This window comes from Morone saxatilis, unplaced genomic scaffold (genome assembly GCF_004916995.1).
Source record: "Morone saxatilis isolate NCDOM2014 unplaced genomic scaffold, NCSU_SB_2.0 Contig24, whole genome shotgun sequence".
Classification (NCBI taxonomy): domain Eukaryota; kingdom Metazoa; phylum Chordata; class Actinopteri; family Moronidae; genus Morone; species Morone saxatilis.
Window position 1 is genome coordinate 7,812,313 of NW_023339807.1, and position 20,415 is coordinate 7,832,727.

General features: G+C 39.1%; 1 protein-coding gene and 1 pseudogene across 2 annotated transcripts; one reads left to right on the forward strand and one right to left on the reverse strand.

Moving 5' to 3' along the window:
* Nucleotides 1–10,068: 10,068 nt before the first annotated feature.
* On the forward strand, nt 10,069–17,508 carry ncam3 (neural cell adhesion molecule 3). Of its 2 annotated transcripts, XM_035671637.1 has the most exons (17): nt 10,069–10,334; nt 11,012–11,083; nt 11,206–11,403; nt 11,580–11,717; nt 11,960–12,103; nt 12,357–12,474; nt 13,081–13,235; nt 13,432–13,565; nt 13,735–13,867; nt 14,024–14,191; nt 14,340–14,459; nt 14,813–14,815; nt 14,988–15,115; nt 15,229–15,397; nt 15,545–15,734; nt 15,852–15,977; nt 16,235–17,508. In XM_035671637.1, exons 1-17 carry the CDS (start codon nt 10,271–10,273, stop codon nt 16,275–16,277), a joined length of 2,103 nt encoding a protein of 700 aa, XP_035527530.1. In that variant the 5' UTR covers nt 10,069–10,270; the 3' UTR covers nt 16,278–17,508. The 2 variants fall into 2 exon arrangements, with proteins under 2 accessions (XP_035527530.1, XP_035527531.1); XM_035671638.1 differs by lacking the exon at nt 14,813–14,815.
* A 1,158-nt stretch (nt 17,509–18,666) lies between these two features.
* LOC118335710 overlaps nt 18,667–20,415 on the reverse strand; it is a 4,523-nt pseudogene continuing 2,774 nt past the window's right edge.

Consider the following 20,415-nt stretch of genomic DNA (forward strand, 5'->3'; position numbering starts at 1 on the left):
GCCATGGCGGCCTCCACTGGCACTGGCAGACCCTGGACCAGTCACGTAGAGAGACAGGCAGTCAGACAAAGAGCCTAGGAGGGAGGAGGAGGAGGAAGTGGATGGGTGAAAGAGCCCCCAAGCCCATGGTATTCACCTGCTGGGCTTCATCTTACATTAGAAATTAGACTTGAGGGAAAATGAACTCAACTTAAATGTTAATTTTAGTTTTCTTTCTTTCTTTTTTAATTTATTAATTAAAGATTCTGCAGAGATTCACCAGTACCAACATTAACACACACATTTAATAAGCTAATAATCAAAAGGACAACCAAATGTTTTTGATCAGTGCCAATGTTTGGAATAGGCTGCTGGGGACAAATGGTTATGAAATCCACTCAGCATATCTGAGGTCTTCTGTCACATGAATCTCAACCACAAGCTGGGATTTAATGTAACTGTAAGTAGCCTATCCACTAACTGTGAAAATTGTTTTGAGAACATCTGGATCCCAATAAACTTCCCGATCCCAATAATCCCCAAAACATTAGAGAACACTGTGGGACAAACAGATATGTGTGTACAAAGAAAGTTGCAGTTCCAGTATAAACCAGCACAAAGGATTCCTCGAATGTTCAGTGTTAATTTATTTTGGGTAACCAAAATGACATAGTGTCTCATCTATGTACCACTCTGCACTACAACCTGGCTGTAGTCACAATGTCTCTCTATTGTTTCAGCAGCACGTCTCTCTTCCTGTATGCATGACACTACGCGCATGCCTAGGATAGGGTGTGTTTAGGGGGGGCGACAGGGATGGCGGTTTGAGTAGCGCAGGATGTGATCAGTGAGGCCCAAAAAAGACTAAACAAAATAAACAACAGAAATCCCTGAATGAGGCTTCGACACAACAACAGTCACGTAGGTTTAACCAGCTCCAGCTCCAGGTAAGAATGGCAGGCGCACATAGATGGTAGCGTTCGGATTTGCTGTGATTGTATTCAGCTAAATTTTAATTCTGAACATTTAGGTCAAGTCTAAGCATTCAGTTCCAGGTTTACAAGCCTATACTTCAACAAGCTGTGAAGCAAATAAACATATGCAAGTGTGTCACAGACTTAGACAAAGTTAAAGCGTTTTGTACATTACATATACATAGTTTTTGGTCCCTGTAATCATCCCTCCTGTATGTAGGTATGAAGAGATCTCCTAATGCTATTCCAATGTTAGTGAAGGGACGCAAAATCCACAGTGGAGGGGCTTTACAATCTATACACCATTCAAAATATTCTGTCCTAGTCCTAGTCAAGTAAGGAAAAACTGTTTTTGAAAGGGAAAAGGGAAGGAGAAAATCTCTATCCCAGGACGGACAGACATGCAATAGATGTTGAGTGTGCAGAACAAACCAAAAAATAAAAGAGATCTAGGGGGCAATGAAAGTCCTCATTCTGTGTAATACATTTTAAATAAAATAGGTATATTCCAAAGGTTCTGTGTTGTTAGTGCAACATTTCCTCTTATTGATGCACTGTCCAGAAAATCACAATATTGAAATGTTGTGAACAAAAAAATCCCCAGTCTTACTTTGGAAGTACAGCCAGTGTGGATGGGGTGATTGATTACAGCAACCAACAACTAGATTTGGTCCGGCTGTTTGTCACACACGAGAGTTCTAAAGAGAGAGAGGGTTTACTGTATGTGTTTGTGTATAAAATCTTATTTTTTCCCCCTCATCAACTCCCCAAGGCAACGTGCCAGTTTGCCCAACACTGCTGTTACCGCTCTGACTGACTTCTGTGAATCCTGTACTCCACATACTAGATAAACGTTCATTCATAAAATACAATTTGTTTTTCCTCATTCTCTCAACATCAAGCAACTGACTGAAAATCCAAAGCACAGCAGAGGCACACGGCAGCCAGTTTTAATGATGTCTGCTAAATGAGATGTTGCATGTGTTTGGAAGAAAACATCCTTAACGGAAGTTCTAGTAAAATATCAGCAACTGGCAAACAGCTCACGGCTGCAGTGTTTGGTCATGAATTCATTCACTCATGTGATGGCATGCAAAATAAACTATGAGTCAATTAAACAGGGCTCCATTCTGGTAAAATATTTTGTATTGCTAAGCTGGGTCAACAACTTCCTCTTCAGTTCAAAATGTCAATTGGAACTTTAACTCAAGTACCTCATTGAAACAGGAATATGTCATTTCTTAATAAATCAACTGATGGAAGACAAATCTAATTTAAATCCTGCCTAAGCAATATTCATCTGAGCCACATATAAGGAGAAAAAGTTTGTCATAATTTTTCATCAGTAAAGGCCAAACCAAAGACAAAGAGATGCAGAAGCAGCTTGTAGTAATTAGGTATGCTGCTTTGTCTACAAAAGATAGCTGATTAGTCTAAGCATGCATGCTTAGCTTCTTGAAGAGTTGACTGCCCACCAGCCTACCATCTGTCTTCCTTCTATTGTTGCTGCTGATTGTATTTTGAAATTCAGTGATGTACAGTAGCATTGACAGAACCCGTCTATAGTGAATCAGATGACAGATTGATGAAAGACTGAATGAGTGAAGAGCACCTCACTAATTTTAGCAATTTTAACAGACCTGAAATGCCGTCACATGTTAGACATGACAATACCCAAAGATTTGAGACTGTAGATTTAAGATTTAAGTGACAAACATTTTGTCAAGAGACACAGATTCTCAACCTTTATCCCTGATCCTTGTGCCGTGCCTTTACAAACATCTGAGCAGCATTTCCCTCAGTTATTCCACCCGGTATGAAATGATATAATTTGTAAAATATGCTCTGTAGCGCTCAGTTCTCACAATCTGATCTTGTTATTACAGGCTGTATCACAGTCGGAGCAATGGAACATCAAGAGCAGCTGTATCTGCCAGAGTGGGTTTAGATGTTCTCGATGTTCAGATGAAAGATCTGATGAGAGACTTAATGGCGACATTCAGGATTGTTTAGACTGCCCGTCTGTTTGATGAGGGACATGGCTAGTGCCAAAACAGTACCATACTTCGTACCACTCTTAACTGCCGCAGTTTCTTGTGACAATCACACATGCTCAGAGCAAACTAAGCAGACAGACAGATGTTAGAAGACCATAGTTTACCATCTGTCTGCGTCCTCATAGTGCTAACCTACTATGAGTTTCCTGTATGGCACAAGAAGTCAGGAAGAGAGCAGGAAATGGGCCGAGTCATTCCCATTATCAGCTGAAGAAATGTAGAGGTCCAAGGGTCTGGCTAAACGCCGAACCCATCCAGAATAGACGCGACATGGTGAAACACATTGCACGCACATATGGTGTACAGGAGGAGAACACGCTGTGGTGTTTGTTTATTAGTTGTTTATCTGACAACAATGGTTGGCGTACACAGAGGTTTTGATGACCTCCAGGCGTCTCCTTTACTGTCCTCTGTGTGTATAAATATTATCTGGATAAATATAGCGAGCAGCAGTTTCTTTCACAATGATAACAATAGAGAGAATAGAGGGGAAAGGAAGTATTTTCTTTTGTTTAGAGGTCGGTCTGCTGTTATTTTAGTAACAGAGATGATGTTATTGACGTGAGCACAAACCATGGCTCTGCATGCGAGGAGTAAGTACTTGGAATACTATTGTAGCGTTGTATTTGTAATAAAGATCTTGTAGTAAATGTGTTAATCCACTAACACAGCAGTGAATTAAAAGTATTTTTCTTAAATGTTATAGTAATTTTTATTTACAGTATAGATATTACATATATTATTATACATTCAGTTAATTGTAGCAGAGCAATTAATAAAAAAAGGCTGCAAGTGCACATAAAAATTCTAATTTAATTTTAAAAGTGTTGTGTCTGTTAATTTATCCTTAAAAAAAGATGCAATGAAGTTGTATATACAATAGTTACTTTGTTACTTCCGTCGCCTCTGTGGAGTCCACTATGTTTAACCGCGTTTCTACAGTAGCATAGAATGGACAAACCAAACTATGGCTGTAGTTTTGCAGCCACTGTAGTTCAGATCAGCAAAAATCACCCTTTCCCCTTCTACCCTGCCAATAGCTAGCTGTCTTTCTCACATGTTGTATGATACAGTGAATAGATCCTTTATAATTTAGATTTGACAACAATATTTAGAGGAAACTGATTGAATACTTTCTGTCTTTAGAAATACTGTTTGTTGAGTTGATCCCTGTTGCCACTACGTGCATTAAACGTATTGTGGCTCTACACACAGTTGTGTACTGAGTGAACTCACACATACGTACATTCCTCCAGTGAGGTGGAACTCCTCTTTGGTTTACGTCAACCGTATACTTTCAGTTTGGTGGAGAGGACGTGTCTGGCCGTGGACATTACGCGCAGACACACAACCCATTCTAGCCTCATGTGCGCAGGCTAAGCACTGATTATTATCTTTGTGTGTGAGCCTCTAAGTACTTCCTGCCTCTTGATGTGACCATAATACTACAGGATGACAAGTTACTGGGACACTTGAATAGCTATTGTTAATGGTATTAGTAACACCAGTGTTTTCACAATTATGAAAAGTAAAAATGTCCACTGTTTAGAAGGCCTATTGTATTTTCAGAAATTAAAAGTTATGGACCTTTTTGCTCTTGTTTTCATTGGCTATGGTTGACAATGTAGTTTAATTAGGTTTAATGTAAAAAATATTAAATGGAAGATGCATAAAAGTGACAATAATTAAGCACTGTATTGGGAACAATGGCATGATTGTTCCTATTTTTTTATTTCAGTTTTTAATTTTGACTTCAAATATTTCTTGTCTCCTCAGCAGAAGAAATTTGATTTAAATTGTTAAAAAATATTTCAAATAAATAATTTCTGCAGAACAGTTAAGCAAAGGTTAATTCCTGTCAATAGGCTCATATTTTCTGCTACCATCTGTCTATTCATCAAGCATAATATTAACACCACTGACCAGAGTTCAGTCAAACTCAAAGGAACAAAATATCTGTGTTCAATCAATGAAAACTGTCCCGATCGGACTGAAGGGTCACCACACAGCAAGGCTCCATTTCACAATTTTACGTAATTTCCAAAAGGGGCCAAACAATAGCTTTTATTTAGCTCTTTGTGAAAGATGGCAGCTGTCCTGACTGCTAAACATAGCATCACAGGGTGAAAATAAAATTGGAAATCAGTGAGAAAAAAATGTGTAAAGTTTTGCCTTCCTTTCACTACTTGTCTCCGGAATATTTTAGACTGTTTACTGTGGTTCCAGTTACACGGACAATGAGCCAAGCTTATCTGTGTAGTAAAGATACTTGGGGACATGCACATACACACACAGTTTGGTTTTGTTTGCGCAAAGGGAAAAGTAAGGGTGTGTTTTCTCCAGTCACGATAGTCTGTCTATGTCTCTCTCTCCATCCTGCCTGTCTCGTCCTCATGCCTTCAGCTGTCACATCATTGTCTCTGTCAGTCTGTGTGTTGCATGTGGCTGTGTTTGTGCATACATTGTTTTTGTGTCTGTAATAGGCACACAAACATATATTATGCAATATATTTTTACTATATACTGTGTATTTTGTGTATTTGTTGACAGAAGGGAAAACAGACACACCAGTGCACAGTAGTGTGTTGACATAGCAACATACGTTTTTTATAATAAACAGATGTGACAACAATGAGTAGAATATTTTACTGAAAACTGAAGCATGAATTGTATTTCAATATTTATTACATTGAAGCACATGGGACTTCCTGGGCCAGTGTTATTTCTTTAAGAGAGTCATATTTCAATTTCACCTTTTCTTTAGAATATGTAATACTATTAAATTATTAAAACCGTAAGTCTGCATGTTGGCATGTATTTGTGCATTTATGTGTGTGAGTTTGTGAATACTATTGTAAGCACAGACAGACAAACAGAGCGGTCGATTGTTCTCAGTGTTTAGTTTATTTATTGGTCACAAGGAAAACGCTGCATGCTCAATGTTGTGTTTGTATGTGTTCCACAAAAGTTAGAAGAAGAAGAAGAAGAAGAAGAAGAAGAAGAAGAAGAAGAATCAGGGCTACAGCCTTTCAGTGTTTTTTTCTCATTTCTCAGAATTCTTTACTTCACTGATAAAAGGTTAAACGTCCCCATAATGTGAAAGTGAAAATAGAAATGCAAAAGACCAAAAACGGACACATTCTCAGCAGATAAATAATAATTGAATCAAGTAATTAAGTGATTCAAAGACTCAGTCAGTGTTAGGACTGTCAAGCTTTATCTTCACACATCTCAACATGACATCAGCTGAGATAAACTAAAAACTGCTATATTCAATCTTTTGTCTAATGCTGCTTGTAGGCAGGAGCCAGGTCTTTCCTACAACTGTCTCTCTTTTGTGCTGGACACGTATCTCAGTGTATTTAGGGCTTCTCACTTATGTTTACATACTGACATTGCTATTTTAAATAATGTAATTCTCAAATTGCTAAAGGGTTGTGATAATAAGCGTTAGCTAATGTTAGCTAACTAATGGTGTAACGAGCCAAAATCTGTCTTGCCCTGTTTTACTAGATTCTTCTTTTCGTCTTTCTGTCGAGCCTTGACATTCAGCCTGTGTTCATCTAGGGCTTGCTATTTGTGAAATGGTGTCACTCACATTTAAAAGAGCATTTTTAACAACCTTAAAAGGCCAGTGTGTAGGATCGTTGCATATCGCTTAACCCTCTTCCTCCAAGCACAACTACAGTGACCACGAAATGCACATAAAATGCCAACAGCCCTATCTAGAGCAAGAGTTTGGTTTGTTCGGGGGTTCCGGTAGAAACATGGCGGTTCAACATGGCGGCCTCCTCCATCTGTGGCGTCAGTTCTTATTTTCTGGTTATTGTTCACTAATGAAAACCTACCTATGAATATTATATTCATTTCTGCCAATAGATCCTCCTAAATGTAACACACTGGACCTTTAAGTCGATGTTTTTGCTTAGTCATGTGTTTTAAGCACCTCACTGTATATTTCTCTGTGACCTTGCGTGAAAATGCATAGTTGCACACTATACCTGTGAGCTGCTGTCACTGTGTGGCTGTCTTACTTGGGGACTAACTATTTATAATGGTTCCATTTAAAAGTTTAAAATTGAAGAATGTTGATATGTCAATTAACCAAAGCACTTTGTATTAAGCATTAATATCATAGAAAAGATAGACTTGAAGAATAAGACTGAGAATGATACTCTAGACTGCAACATGTTCTAAATCCAAACACTTTTGCAGAAATCGTGGTCCCTGTGTCACTACGTAAAGATGTTTGAGTATCTTCAGTTTGTGGTTGTGGACAGCAGCATCAAGCGAAACATGAGTTTTGCCAATTTGATCAATTACGAAGGTTAACGAGAACAAAACGCTGCAAAAAGAATGTGATGTAGAGCAGCTGTCAATGTGTGCCCACCCTTGTTAATGGTCCTTGTTAACACCCCTCATTATGAGCACACTCCGTTCTAATGAGCCATAATAGCACCTCCTGATAATCAACCTGATAGGTGGCCCCTTTAGACTCTCTACCCTTTGATTGACTTGCTGGACGGCAGTGTGGAGACACTGATAGGATATCAAGGGGGAGGTGGGAGGGGCAAGCTGGCTGTTGGCCAGTGATAGGGCCCAGAGGAACGAAACTTAACCGCGCACTAACACCACGTAGATGAAAGGGCAGTGACGTAAGTTGAGTGTTTGGGTGTTTGTCCCTGGCATGTTCAAGCATGGAGCATCAAATTTTGAGAAAGTACCAAAATTGATGTAGAGCGCTTTAGGATGAACTGCATGCATGATGTTTTTTCCCCAGAGATTTTGTAAATATTTCCTGCAGGCTGACTGAAGACATTTTGACCTTTCTCTATTTCTGTGTGTTTGTAACCTTGAGACTGACTGGGTCCAAGATGCTGTCATGGGCGTGTTGAGTGTCGAGAGATGAATGATTGGACAAAGCAGCTTTGTGTGTCTGTGTGGGTGTCAGTAATGCACAACTCAACACACACATATTCTCTTTGTTGCCAACAGAGGTCAATACCTCTTTCTCATTGGGGGATCTTGTCAAACTAGTAGCATGAACGATGGCTGCATTTCATTTAGTTGCTGTAGCCTCTTTTTCACAGCAGACGTTTCACTTGTCATGTACTAAAAGCACAGGTGCCAAAATTTTACTTTGATTAAAGTCTATTTTGATTTGACTTGACAACTTGCACAAAAGCTTGTGTTTGAAAAAGCTGATTAAATGTATGAGTTCCTTTTGCAATCACAACTTTTTTTCAAGTTAAGAAAATGTTTTCTTTGTGATAGAATGGGTGTCACTGAGGTTTGTTGATTTCAGCACCCTGTTTCATCATCCCAGGCACGCCAGTACAGGAGTCTTTCTTAGCTCTCACATTAATGTGGCAAAAATTAGCTCTTTCATCTATGAGCCTGGTTAGCCATACACAACCTGTATGTTTATGTCACTGATTAGAGGCTATGGGATACTTTAAAGAAACCCTTACAGTAGTAGAAGTAATAATATCAATCAAATGTTAGAAAAATGTATCAACAGAATTATTCAGTGAAATCAGACAGCTCTATCATTTCCCTATCTTCCACTGGTTGGTGTCTCGGTCGACTTTGGCATTGTCTTGCCAGTGGGTTTCTTATGTGGTATATGCTTTCTGATGCTCCATGTTCATCCTCAACTCAAGCAGATACTGGAAAACACTAAATCCAACATAGTACAGACAAATCTTTTTAATGTGTCTACGTTTTTTGTGTGAAACAAGCAAGCAAGCAAGCAAGAAGGGGCTCATGGGATTTAGGAGAGGTTTGTGCCTGCATTGGCGCAACTGTCAAATAATGCCAGAAAATTAACACAGTGAATATCGCACATTCCCCAGACCTGCTTTTTCACCAGAAAAACACCAGAGTGGTATCAAAATTGCACAGAGCCACTGATATGCATATCACACCCAGCTGACCCACATAATCCGACGCTGGAGAGCTCAGTTTATACCATAAAAATCCCAAACTGGTGGAAACACTTTAACACTCAGTTAATGACAAATTAAAATTTCAAGGCGTAGTCTACTGAGAATGTGTCTATTTTTTATTGATACTAGTTGAGAGTGTACCTTTCCCCTCATTATATAGAGGGTATTAATAATAATGGAGGTAAAGGAAATAAAGTGGTCTTGAAGTTCTAACTTGTGGTTTGTTCTTCACAAGTGTGCGACTAAAACAAAAATGTAATTACAAGCGAAGATACTGGAATAACCACTTTTGTTTTTCCAATTGGCAAGCAGTAAAAGATTCTAAATATTCAACTTTATATGGTTGGTTTTATGTTGTTAACTATTCAGCTTTAACATAAGAAAGGAAAATGTATATTAAATAACTTTTCCAAAGAGGTATATTATTTTTCAAATTATGCTCAAGTTGTTAAAGGTTAAACTTCAAAAGTCAGTGCCTGTTCAGCCTGATAGCATCAACGTTTGTGCTCCTGCACTTTTTTGACAATCCTAAATGGTGGCAGTATGGCGAGTTTGGTATACTGTATGTGCAGTTTGGTGCGTGTGCTTGAGAAGAATTTAATCCTTTTAAAATTAGAGAGGAAAAAAACGATCAAATGATAAAAAATATCTTTCCCCATCTCTTTTTCCCCTGGGGCGCTGCCTCCCCTGCTTTCATCCGGTAGCCTGGAGGGAGCGAGAGGGGACAGACAGGGTGGAGAGAGAAAAAGGAGAAGAGTAAGAAAGTAAACAAAAGGAAGTAAAAAAAAATACAGAGAAAAATAGAGACAAACAAAACATAACGTAAGGACAATCGTGAGTCAACAAAGACTGTAAAATGAAAAAAGGACTGAGAATGGGACAGATGTCCTCCAGTCATCACCTCCCATTTGTCTTCATGAATGACCGACAGTAACTCTGTTAGGGTTAAAGGAGCGGTAGGAGAGCAATGCTCTCTCTCTCTCTCTCTGTCTCTCTCTCTCTCTCTGTCTCTCTCTCTCTTCACCCCTGTCACGTTTCCTCTCATCTCCACTGTGCCCCTATATAACCTCTGTCACAGAGCCTCTCCCTATCATATTTAAATGGGGTGCATAGAAAACAACAAGTGTCTGCATGTCAGTGTGACACAGAGTTACAGATAGTTGAGCTTGCAGCAGATTTTAGTTAGTTTTGTAATATTTTCTCTTTTCTAATCTCTTTGAGCAGCCTAACCACCTGTGGTAACTGGAAAAGCAAAACACTGAGACTTTTGATTTGAAGTCATACAGGATTGGCAATCAGCAGCCAGGAGAACATGACGAACCAATCAGTCTTTGTCCTAAGAATGGCTTTGCTGCTGCTGCTGGTGTACAGTACAGGTAAGATCTGTTGACATTAAGTTTTTAGCAAGAAAAACGATGTTGTGATACTGCATGGCTAAAATGTGTTTTTGTCCAAAAAAGGGAAAATCACAGTTTCAGTTAGATTCTACCCGTTAAAACCGTTAGAAAAAGATAAAATCAACAATTGTATAAACAGTTGACATGTTTCTGCAGGTGGAAATGCTGATGAGTTTTTCCTTTAAAAGCTCAAGGTGGTCATGGTTATTGCTTAGGGCCATACATATACAGTAGCATAATACACCAACAAAATAATTAGAGATGTAAATGTCAAATTAAACATGTTGTTCATGTTTTTACTTCATATGATCTTCTACTTAAAACCACGTCTGTGTTTTTTGCACCATGACCTACTTTGTTATCAGTTTTATGTGGACAGATAAACTCACAGTGTTGGATACATGCATTACAGTCCTTTTTTATGTTTAAAAATTTTTATGTTTTAAAAATAATTACTGCCTCATGACTCTAAAAGTGGAAGTTGTGATGTAGTTGTTAAATCTGTTTTGCCATCAACTTAATTAGCAGAGACTACTGTTGTAGACCAATGACTCTTCAATAAGTGTTTGACCAACATGTGTATTAGTAAACGCCTTTTGTTAAAAGTAGAAACAAATACAAAAGAATAACAAAATTATTCCCCTCTTTTCCTCTAGATGCAAAAATAGACATCATTACCACTAAGCTGGATTTTATAGTGGGAGAAGAGATCGTTATGTTGTGTAAAGGTGAGTCATTGCAATCTCATTTGACAACTAATGAAACATCTATTTGAATGAATTTTTTTTCTTCTACAAAATAAGATCCTCACTCTGTCTCCTCCTCCTTTCATTGTCCTCTCCGGTCCTAGCTGGGGCAGATGCAGAGATAAAGTGGCTGAAGGACGGGGAAGAAATCGATGATGAGGAGAACGTGTCAAAGGTGGACGAAACCTCCTCTAAATTGTTAATTCAGAAGGCTACGATGGAGGACGCGGGCAAGTATACCTGTGACTGTGAATACGACAACGGACACAGAGACAACGCTCAGATACAGCTGTTTGTTTATGGTATGTAACAACTGGCTGCACACACATACTTGAATGATCAGTTCAACGGATCTTTAGTTTAGGTTGAAAACATTCAACATATGAGGTGTTTGATTAACCAATACCCCATTTATTTCAATGATGATATAACTCATTTTGTTTCATTACATGCAAAATAAGCATCTCTGTTTTGTCAGAGGGTCCATCATTTGGCCACACCACCACCTACCATGAGTTTCTGGAGGGCACAGACGGTGTGGTGCCATGTTTGGTTACCGGTCGGCCAGCGGTAGATGTTAAGTGGCTCAGAGACAGGGACGAAATCTCTTCTAATGGTAGGGTCACCTCCCTGGGCGAGTTTTTGATTGTTAGATTGTCAGCATTACCATTAGGTCACCTTTACAGTAAAAGTAAAATAGATGAATGTTATTTTTACATCCTACAGAAATATGCTTTAGGTTTGTGTTCTGGACTTTCATCCAGAAACATAACTTTGTCTTTTTTTGTGTCTGTCTCTGCCTTTCCATTACTCTTTGTGCGTCTCACTGTCTGTCTCTACATTTGTTTCTCACTTCAGAAGGAAGGCGTGTCCGTCAGCTGCCTGATAACACACTCCGTATTGAAAAAGTGAGGAGGGAGGATGCTGGGACATACGTGTGTCATGCCCAGATCAGAGGAAGATCCATCTTGCAGGAACTCTCTGTCTCAGTTGTCGTCAATGGTCAGAATCATTTCCACATTAAGATTAAATAATGGCCAGGGGTTTGAAAGATCATTTAAGGCACAAAGATCCTTTCTGGCTTCTTGCAAAACTTGATGTGTGTGACTAACACTGAGTGTAATAGTCAGGGATGCTCTAGGCACTTTGCTTGACAAACACATTTTGTATTTTAATTTAAGTCTAATGTTGCCATATTAAATTTAAAGTATAAATTATGCATCATTTGGAGTAAAAACACAATTCCCTCCTGCAGCTCCTCCTACTGTGCGTCTGAGAGAAGAGGTGAAAAAAGTGCTGGCCGGACCAGAAACCAATGTTTCCTTGCTGTGTTTGGTGGACGGTCTACCAAAACCCAACATCACCTGGACCGTGTAAGTCTTGACTTGTGAAGAGCTGGTTTAATCTTTTTAGTATCTTAATAAATTTTGCTCAGAAGGCCACATTATGCATCAGTATGTTGTTAATGTTCAAGTATAATATGGAATCAGTTTAGCTGATCTGGACCTGTTGAACCTGTTACACCACAACATCACAACTAGTCTAATGACATTTATTTTTTTTCAGTTAGCTTTTGCATTACAGTTAATTACCTTCCTTCATTCTGGTTAACTTTTTTTTTAAAACTTTAAACTTTAACTAAATTCTATCATCAGCAACAAAACTGGGCTATTTTGTGTTCATGTTTAGATGTTTAGACAGACACTAAGTGCCCCTGACTCTCAGTATAAACTAGGTAATGTAGCGTAGCATCTTCTCTATGTGGTAGTGGGTGGACACAAGTGTGTGTGTGTGCGCAAAGCTGTAGTAAACATTTCTTCATCAGCTTTATTAATGTTCTATGACCTCTATCTCTCTCCTATCTTCATTAAGTTGTGTCTGCAAATATCTGGACAACTCTTTTTTTCGAATCCAAGCGGATAAAAAACAAATCCCTGCAATACTTAGTGTTTATGTTTCCCTGCATTTCCTACTCCCAGGCCAACAACGATAGACCCTTCGCATCATGTGTTTAACTCAGACCGCAGCGAGCTGACGATAAGGTCTGTCGCCAGGGCCGACTATGGAGAGTACGTCTGCACCGCCACCAACAAGATAGCTGAGAGCAGTGCTACCATTATGCTTCATGTTTTTGGTTAGTTCAGTTCTATATTCTCTTTTCTGTTAACACCGTCAGCACCACCATTATCAGCACATGACAAAAATTAACCTGCTTTTCAGACATGATGACATGTCACTTTATCCTGTTGTACTATACTGACACCAGGACATGTGCTGCTCAGCATTTCCTTTATTGTTCATATTGCTATAATTGAGATGTTTTATTTCAGAGGCCCCAGAGGTGTTTGTGTCAGCAGAACAGCAGAGTTTATCAGTGGGCGAACGTGTGTCTGTGTCCTGTAACGTCACTGGCCATCCCCAGCCTGAGCTACACTGGCTCAACAAGCACAATGGACAGGCAGTGGTAAGAGGATATGGACACACACATATGCAACAGCTGCACATAATAAAACTGGCACTGTAAATTCAAAACACAGCTAGCTATTCCAACAACATTAAGTTTTATCCATTAACAGACTTATGTTTGGTCTGTGTGTGATTAAATATTCCCATTTTCCCATTCCCTCTGTCAGGAGTCCTCTGGTCGTGTCCATGTTGTTGATGGTGAGTTGGTGATTGAAGATGTGGTGCCCTCTGATGGTGGACTGTATTCCTGCATGGCGGTCAGCACCTCTGGAAATGCATCAAGGGATGTTGCAATACACAGTAAGAGGTTATGTCTTTCTTTGTGTTTAAGAAGAAAGTGAGGTGAAGTAAAAGAAGATTTCATCTTTAATGATGCATCTGACATACAATATTTGTTTTTCCTGATTTCATTCTCTCTTCCCTCCTTTAACCTGCCTCCTTCAACGTGACCCACAGCTCAGCCCAGTCCCCCTATCTACCTATCAGTCTCACCTGGGCCAACCTCAGTCCTCTTCTCCCTCAAAACCCTGCCCATCAGTGGAGGAACACCAATAACGAGTTTTGTCCTGCAGTGGAGGCAAAGTGCAGCAGAACAATGGAAGGAGATCACAGTCCCAGCTTCAGGTAAAACTTCTGCTCTTCAAAGAGGCTGTGTGGTTCATTTATACTTTAAACTGCTTATACCATAAACTTAATCTTGACATAGATACCTAAATAACATTGAATTATGCACATTAGCTGATGTTGTATCTGTGTGTGTCTGCTTTTGTAGAGCCTCTGGCCATCACCTCCCTCAAGCCATACACATTGTACTCTGTACGTTTGGCTGCCTTGAATGCAGTGGGAGTGGGACAGTTCTCAGACACAAACACCGTCCGCACCCAGGGAAAACGTAAGCGCTACACACACTAACAAACAATACACACCAACTCCATATTTCATACTATGTGTGCAGCATTAACTGGATTTGCAGCTTGTGTGTGTGTATGTGTGTGTGTGTGTGTACATATTTGCATGTTTACATTTAAATGAACATATAATATTTATTTATGGACATTGTACAGTGCGTGTAAGTGCAAGTATTCATGCATACTATTGTGTATATGTCTGGCAAGCATAGTCTGTTTTTTTTCCTTCTCATCTGCCATCGCTTATTTTTATTTTTCATCTTTCATTCAATTATCATCCTAACATCATCATCGGCTGCCTGATGACACCGTGTAATCCACTGTCATCCCTTCTCAGATGGTAAAGAACAGCATAGTGATCTACTAAGCAATTAAACAATGAACTAACATTCTGTCTGTATAAATAAATATATCTAAATCAAAACACGAGGTGTTAATTATTATTCATGACTTCATTAAATGTGAATGCATGGTCTTTAGTCGTTTCCTTTCTCTCTGCTTCCCGTCTGTAGGTGAACCAGATAGTCCAGTTATCTCATCTGATCAGATGAAAGTAGAGAGAAACTCGTTCTCTGTCCCACTTAAACAGATTGATGATGGTGGAAATCCACTGCAGCACTTCAAAATACGATACAGACAGGTAAGAGCCAGTATGAATCTGTCTCTGCGTGTGCATTACTCTTCTTTGGTCCTTTTGTTTCCTTACTGCCATCCTCAAGTCCTCTCATATCCTCTCTCTTTTTGTTCTACCAGGATAAAGAGGGGGCTGACTGGAAAGATATGCAGTTGCCGCCCAATGCTGACTCTATCTCCCTTAAAGACCTGTCTTTCAGCTCAAACTATGAACTGGAAGTCACATCCGTCAATACTAATGGTTCCTCTTTCCCTGCCACATTCAACTTCACCATCGCAGAACAGCCCGGTATGTGGCCGCCAACTCCCTACCCACAGAAAATGTGGTTTAAACAGTAAACTCGGAGTGCTAACAAAAATGTGTTGCTCACAACAATTAAGGTGTTTGCCGCACTTTTGCTTAGTCATCTTGACTCTCTCATCTCTCCCTCTGAAGCGAGCAGCATGACCAAAGGCACCGTGGTTGGCATCGTCATGGTGATCTTCCTGGTGGCATTCCTGGTGGTAGACGCCACATGTTGCTACAGAAATCACTGCGGCCTGCTCATGACCATTGCTGTGAAACTCTTTGGACAGAAAGTCCCAGGCCTCAAAATGATTGAAGACGGAGAGGGAGCCACTAATGGGTAAGTAGGTGTTGGAAAAGAGAGTGTGTGCATATTCATGTGTCATGTAAATTTTCACAAAATTTTCACACTTCACACATTAAATTCATCATATTTTGAACCTTTGTGTGTGTGCAGGGAAGTGAAGCTGAAGGGTATATCCACTCCGAGAGGCAGCATACAACAGGCGGGAGTTCAGACGCTCACTAAGGAGGGGCAGCTCACAGAGGTCACCTGCGACAAAGCCTCCCTTACAAGACACGAGTATGTTCATTCACTTCCATATACAGCAAAGCTACAAAAAGCTACAAAAATGTGCAATGGAACAGAAAAAGCTATTGAAGACTTTAATGTTGAAATCAAAGACTACATTTAATTATGATCAAAATCACCATGAACATATGTTTGCAAGACAGTCTCTCTCTGTGGCAACGATGCCACTTTGTGCTGTTTTTTTTTATTTTATGCAATGATATGTTTTTATTCCGGTATCTCATTAATAAATTGTTTCTTTCCCACAGGAATATACAGCCAGATATAAACCTTCCCACTGCCATTGTATGAGGCCAGACACTGGAGAAATAACATATGACAAGTGCGATGTAGACGTTTAAACAACAAGAGAAGATACCAAACAATCAACTCTCAGAACAGTTGCACTACACTGGACAACTGGGAAAGGTCAAACATTACTGACAGACCGAAAAACACAGATGTCACTGAGGTTTGTTCAAACTGGGCTGTTTGAGACCTCTGTGCTGTTGGAGCGAGAGGACAGCGGGCCTGTGTTCAGCCTCTCCTGACTGACATGAAGACTGACAGAGGCTACAGGCAACAGATTATATCATTCTATAGTCTTTGGGTCTTTTTGTTGTTCTGTCTTCTCTGATTTAGATGAGTTCAAAGATAGGAAAGAAAACAAATCTCTTTCACAGGGTAATCTTGATGTCCGTGTTTTACAGGGTAAAATTGTTGGTGTTATACATAAATCTTAAAATTGCTTCATTTTCACAACAAATGTTTACCAACTGCATTTTGAATGTTGTACACAGACACAAGGTCTTATTTTATTATTTTATTTTATAGACTGAATCATAACATGGGTATTCTCTGTACTACAGCATTGTTTGGCATTTCAATATTTAAATATTTGCATCTGTTAATGTTTTTCATATATCTTTTTAGTGCAATTAACTTTTTATTAACATTATACTGTGGCTGATCTTCTGATATGTAAGGCAAAGTTTAAATTACATTGTATTCTGATATTGTATTTTGAACCATTTAAAGACATTTCAGCTTAAAGTAAACCTAACTAACCTTAATGTAATTATTAGGCACTGATATTTATTGTTTTTAAACCACACGTGAGAGATAGTCATCATAAGAGGCTTTCAACTTGAAGCCATTTTTTACTTTGTAGCCAGCTTTACTGATAAGCACTTTTTTGTAAGAATATTTTATATGGCCGGCAACTAACACTGGCCACATAGGGGACCTGTAATTAAAATTGTATTATGAGAACCTCTTTTAAAGTACATGTAATAATAGGCGACATGTATATTCACCTAACAAAACTGACTAATGTGGTAAGTTATTTAGTATTTATAGTCATATTATTAGTTACAGTAATCAAATATGTTTATATGCACTCTGTTGCAGCTTTAAGTATGCCATGTTTGCAAATTACCCGGCCATATTAATGAAGTGTTTTGATATTGTTGTTAAATTGTACTCAACACTGTACATTGTTTGTACATATACATGTTGTTACATCTTTGTGTTTGATAAAAAAAACATGGACTGTACAACAGTTTTTTTGTATTTTATGCTCACCAAATGAATGTTTTAGCAGCATTTTCATAAGCCACGTTTTGCTCCTTTTAAAAAGACTGAAGTTATCCTGCAGGTGACTAAAAACAACAGAAGCAAATGCTTTATCATCATGTCAAAAAGTTTGCTGAGGCTGTCCACAAACTGTTTTGTAGGCCAGATCACAAACCTTCAAACCAGTTTTATGTTAAATCTAAGGCAAGCTTTTGTAATGTGCCCTTTTTTTTGCTGTCGCTGCTGAAATTCAGATATTACTATGCTTTCATTTATTATTTCCTCTCTTTCCAAGAATTAGGCATACCTTTTAGTCGTCTATTATGCAGTTATTTTAGCAATGTTACTGCAGAGGTTAATTCAGGTTTCCTTTTCTTCCCCACCAGTCCTCTCATCTCAACTGTTCTTGTGTCCCTATAACGTCTGACACTCTCCCTATCATAGTTATGTAGGTGGACAGGTACCAACAGGTGTCTGCATGTGCATGTGAGATACTGACTTAGAGATATTTAAGTGTTCTTCTTATGTAGCAGATGTGACATGGATTTGTAAACTTTATTAGATTAACTTTCGAGCATTCTGTCAGTTGTACTGAGTAGTAACAAACAAGTTACAAGTCTTGCAGGACCGATAACCTGCAAAAAAACCACAAAGCAGAAAACAAAACTACAATAACTTCTACTGAAAAAACTAGATACCTACTATCACAAGGATCATCACTGATTGGACTGACGCACTTTTTAACAGGAAGGTAAGGTGTGCATCTCAAGTCCCTTAATTACATCTACGTTTTCCCCTTTTACTTGCATTGGGATGGATGGAGAGTCTCATAGACAGGACAGAAGAATTAAGGAAATGTTTTAAAAGAAATGAGACAGACCAAAACACTTGCTCTACATAGGGCCATTTTGCGGCCAACATAGTTTCTCCTACACACTTAGAACAGTAATCCTACTTTGAAATTAGTAAAGCAATGGAGTCAGTCTCTTCATCAGTGAACACACTGAACATGTTTCATTTATAGTAACATAACTTTATTTCTAAATAAGACAACAAGAAAAGTGCTGATTTATATCTGTACAACATAAATCATTTAAGTAAAAAAACACTTTGCATGTAAATCGATTATAATAGTTTTATTTCTTACATTCTGCTGTATTTGTGTGTGTACACAGTGAAACAATGTTGTCTACAACCTGGACCTGTTTTATAATAATATGTTGAGTGATTTTCACTCAAGATTTGTATATTTTTATAGGTGTCTATGTCAGATTTATGTATGTGTAACATATTTGTACATTTTGATCCACTTTTGGCCAAGAGGGCCAACAGCAGGTTTGATCACAGATAAACTGATTCATTACAGATACACAAACTCTACCGTTAATGGCTTTCTCCTGCGGTGCCCCCTCCTCCCATTACTCCCAAACAATCAAATGCTCTACCAGCCAATGTTCTGCCCTCCACCTATAGTCTGATTCCCCTGGCCATTGACAAAAAGAGGCGGCAGAATGGTTTGCAATAACTTTAGAGATTTAGGTTGAAACGTCTCAAGCTGCTGTATCCTTTATACCAGGTTTGTTTATTTACAACTACCTCCTCGCCAAGAGATGCACCGAGCATCCTCCTCTCCCTACTCAGTCACCTGAATTATTATTATTATTATTATTATCATTATTATTATTATATATCTCTTCCCCTCAGGGCCACCATCATTTTAAGCCTGCTAATCACTAATCCCTCTGCTGCATTTTTAAAATTTGCAGGGAGGGAGGGAGGTAGCAGGATTTAGGGGATCAGTTACACTTTACACAACAGCTAAAGCCAATTTCCACTATCTATTTGGTACTAACTAACATCAGCTGTGTGTGATCCTGTACAGTCTATCTGGTCTGCAGTGAGAAAGTTTCTCTGACAGGAGGAGACTCTTTTTCCGACAGAGAACACAGAGACACTGAGGAATCAGACCAGAACCTGAACCCAGGATAAAGAGGTTAACGTGATGTGGTGTTGAAGGTGTGGAGGTGGATCAGTGTGTCAGAGGAGACTGTGTAGAAGGACAGAGTGCCAGCAGGACAGTCCACATACACTGCTACTCCTACCAAGAGGAGGAGGAGGAGGAGATGATGTTTCTTATGTTATTGTGCCAGACATAGTAAACCATATCAAGAGCGATAACTCCAGGACTGATCATTCCTTCCAAACAAACAGTCGTATCCGTTTCCTCTCCTGCTGATTCCTCTGTAAGTCACTGCTATATGAACTCTTCCTCTCCACTCGACCTCCCAGTAACAGCGACCAGTCAGAACATTTCTACACAGCAGCTGAGGCCAGTAGTCAAATCTGTCTGGATGATCAGGATATGACTGATCCTCCTCCACATATGTCATCTTCCTGTTGTTGTCAGACAGTTTGATCTTTCTGTTCACTGTGTCAGTCTCGAAGGTCAGCTCACAGGAATCTGATAGAGAATCACAATACAGCTGCAGTTATTGATCTATCATCTGATCATTTATCGACATTGATGATGGCCCATGGCATAATTCATCTGAATGAGTGATGTCACAGTGTGAAGATGGTGGATGTGTGCTGCTTTGTCTGAATCAAATTAAAAACCCTTACATTTCCTCAGACCTGGTCTCAGCCATTGGACTCCGCCAGGCTCCACCCTGAAGGTAGGAGAGGGATCAGACCAGCACATCTTCTTTCAGCATGGAAACATTACATTGCTCTCCTACACAGATATTTGTTTTTCTCTACAAATATATTTATATGCTCATAAGTAGCACTTATAATTAATTAGCTGATATTATTTCATCAATGACTACAATGCGTTATTTTCAGAAGTATTTATCAGAAAATAAGATCTCAGAAT

Excerpts from the sequence above, each read along its gene's own strand:
- ncam3 (XM_035671637.1), top strand. The coding sequence starts at position 10,271 with ATGACGAACCAATCAGTCTTTGTCCTAAGAATGGCTTTGCTGCTGCTG. Across the intron at positions 10,335-11,011 it reads GCTGCTGGTGTACAGTACAG|ATGCAAAAATAGACATCATT; the intron begins GTAAGATCTGTT and ends CTTTTCCTCTAG. Across the intron at positions 11,404-11,579 it reads GATACAGCTGTTTGTTTATG|AGGGTCCATCATTTGGCCAC; the intron begins GTATGTAACAAC and ends CTGTTTTGTCAG.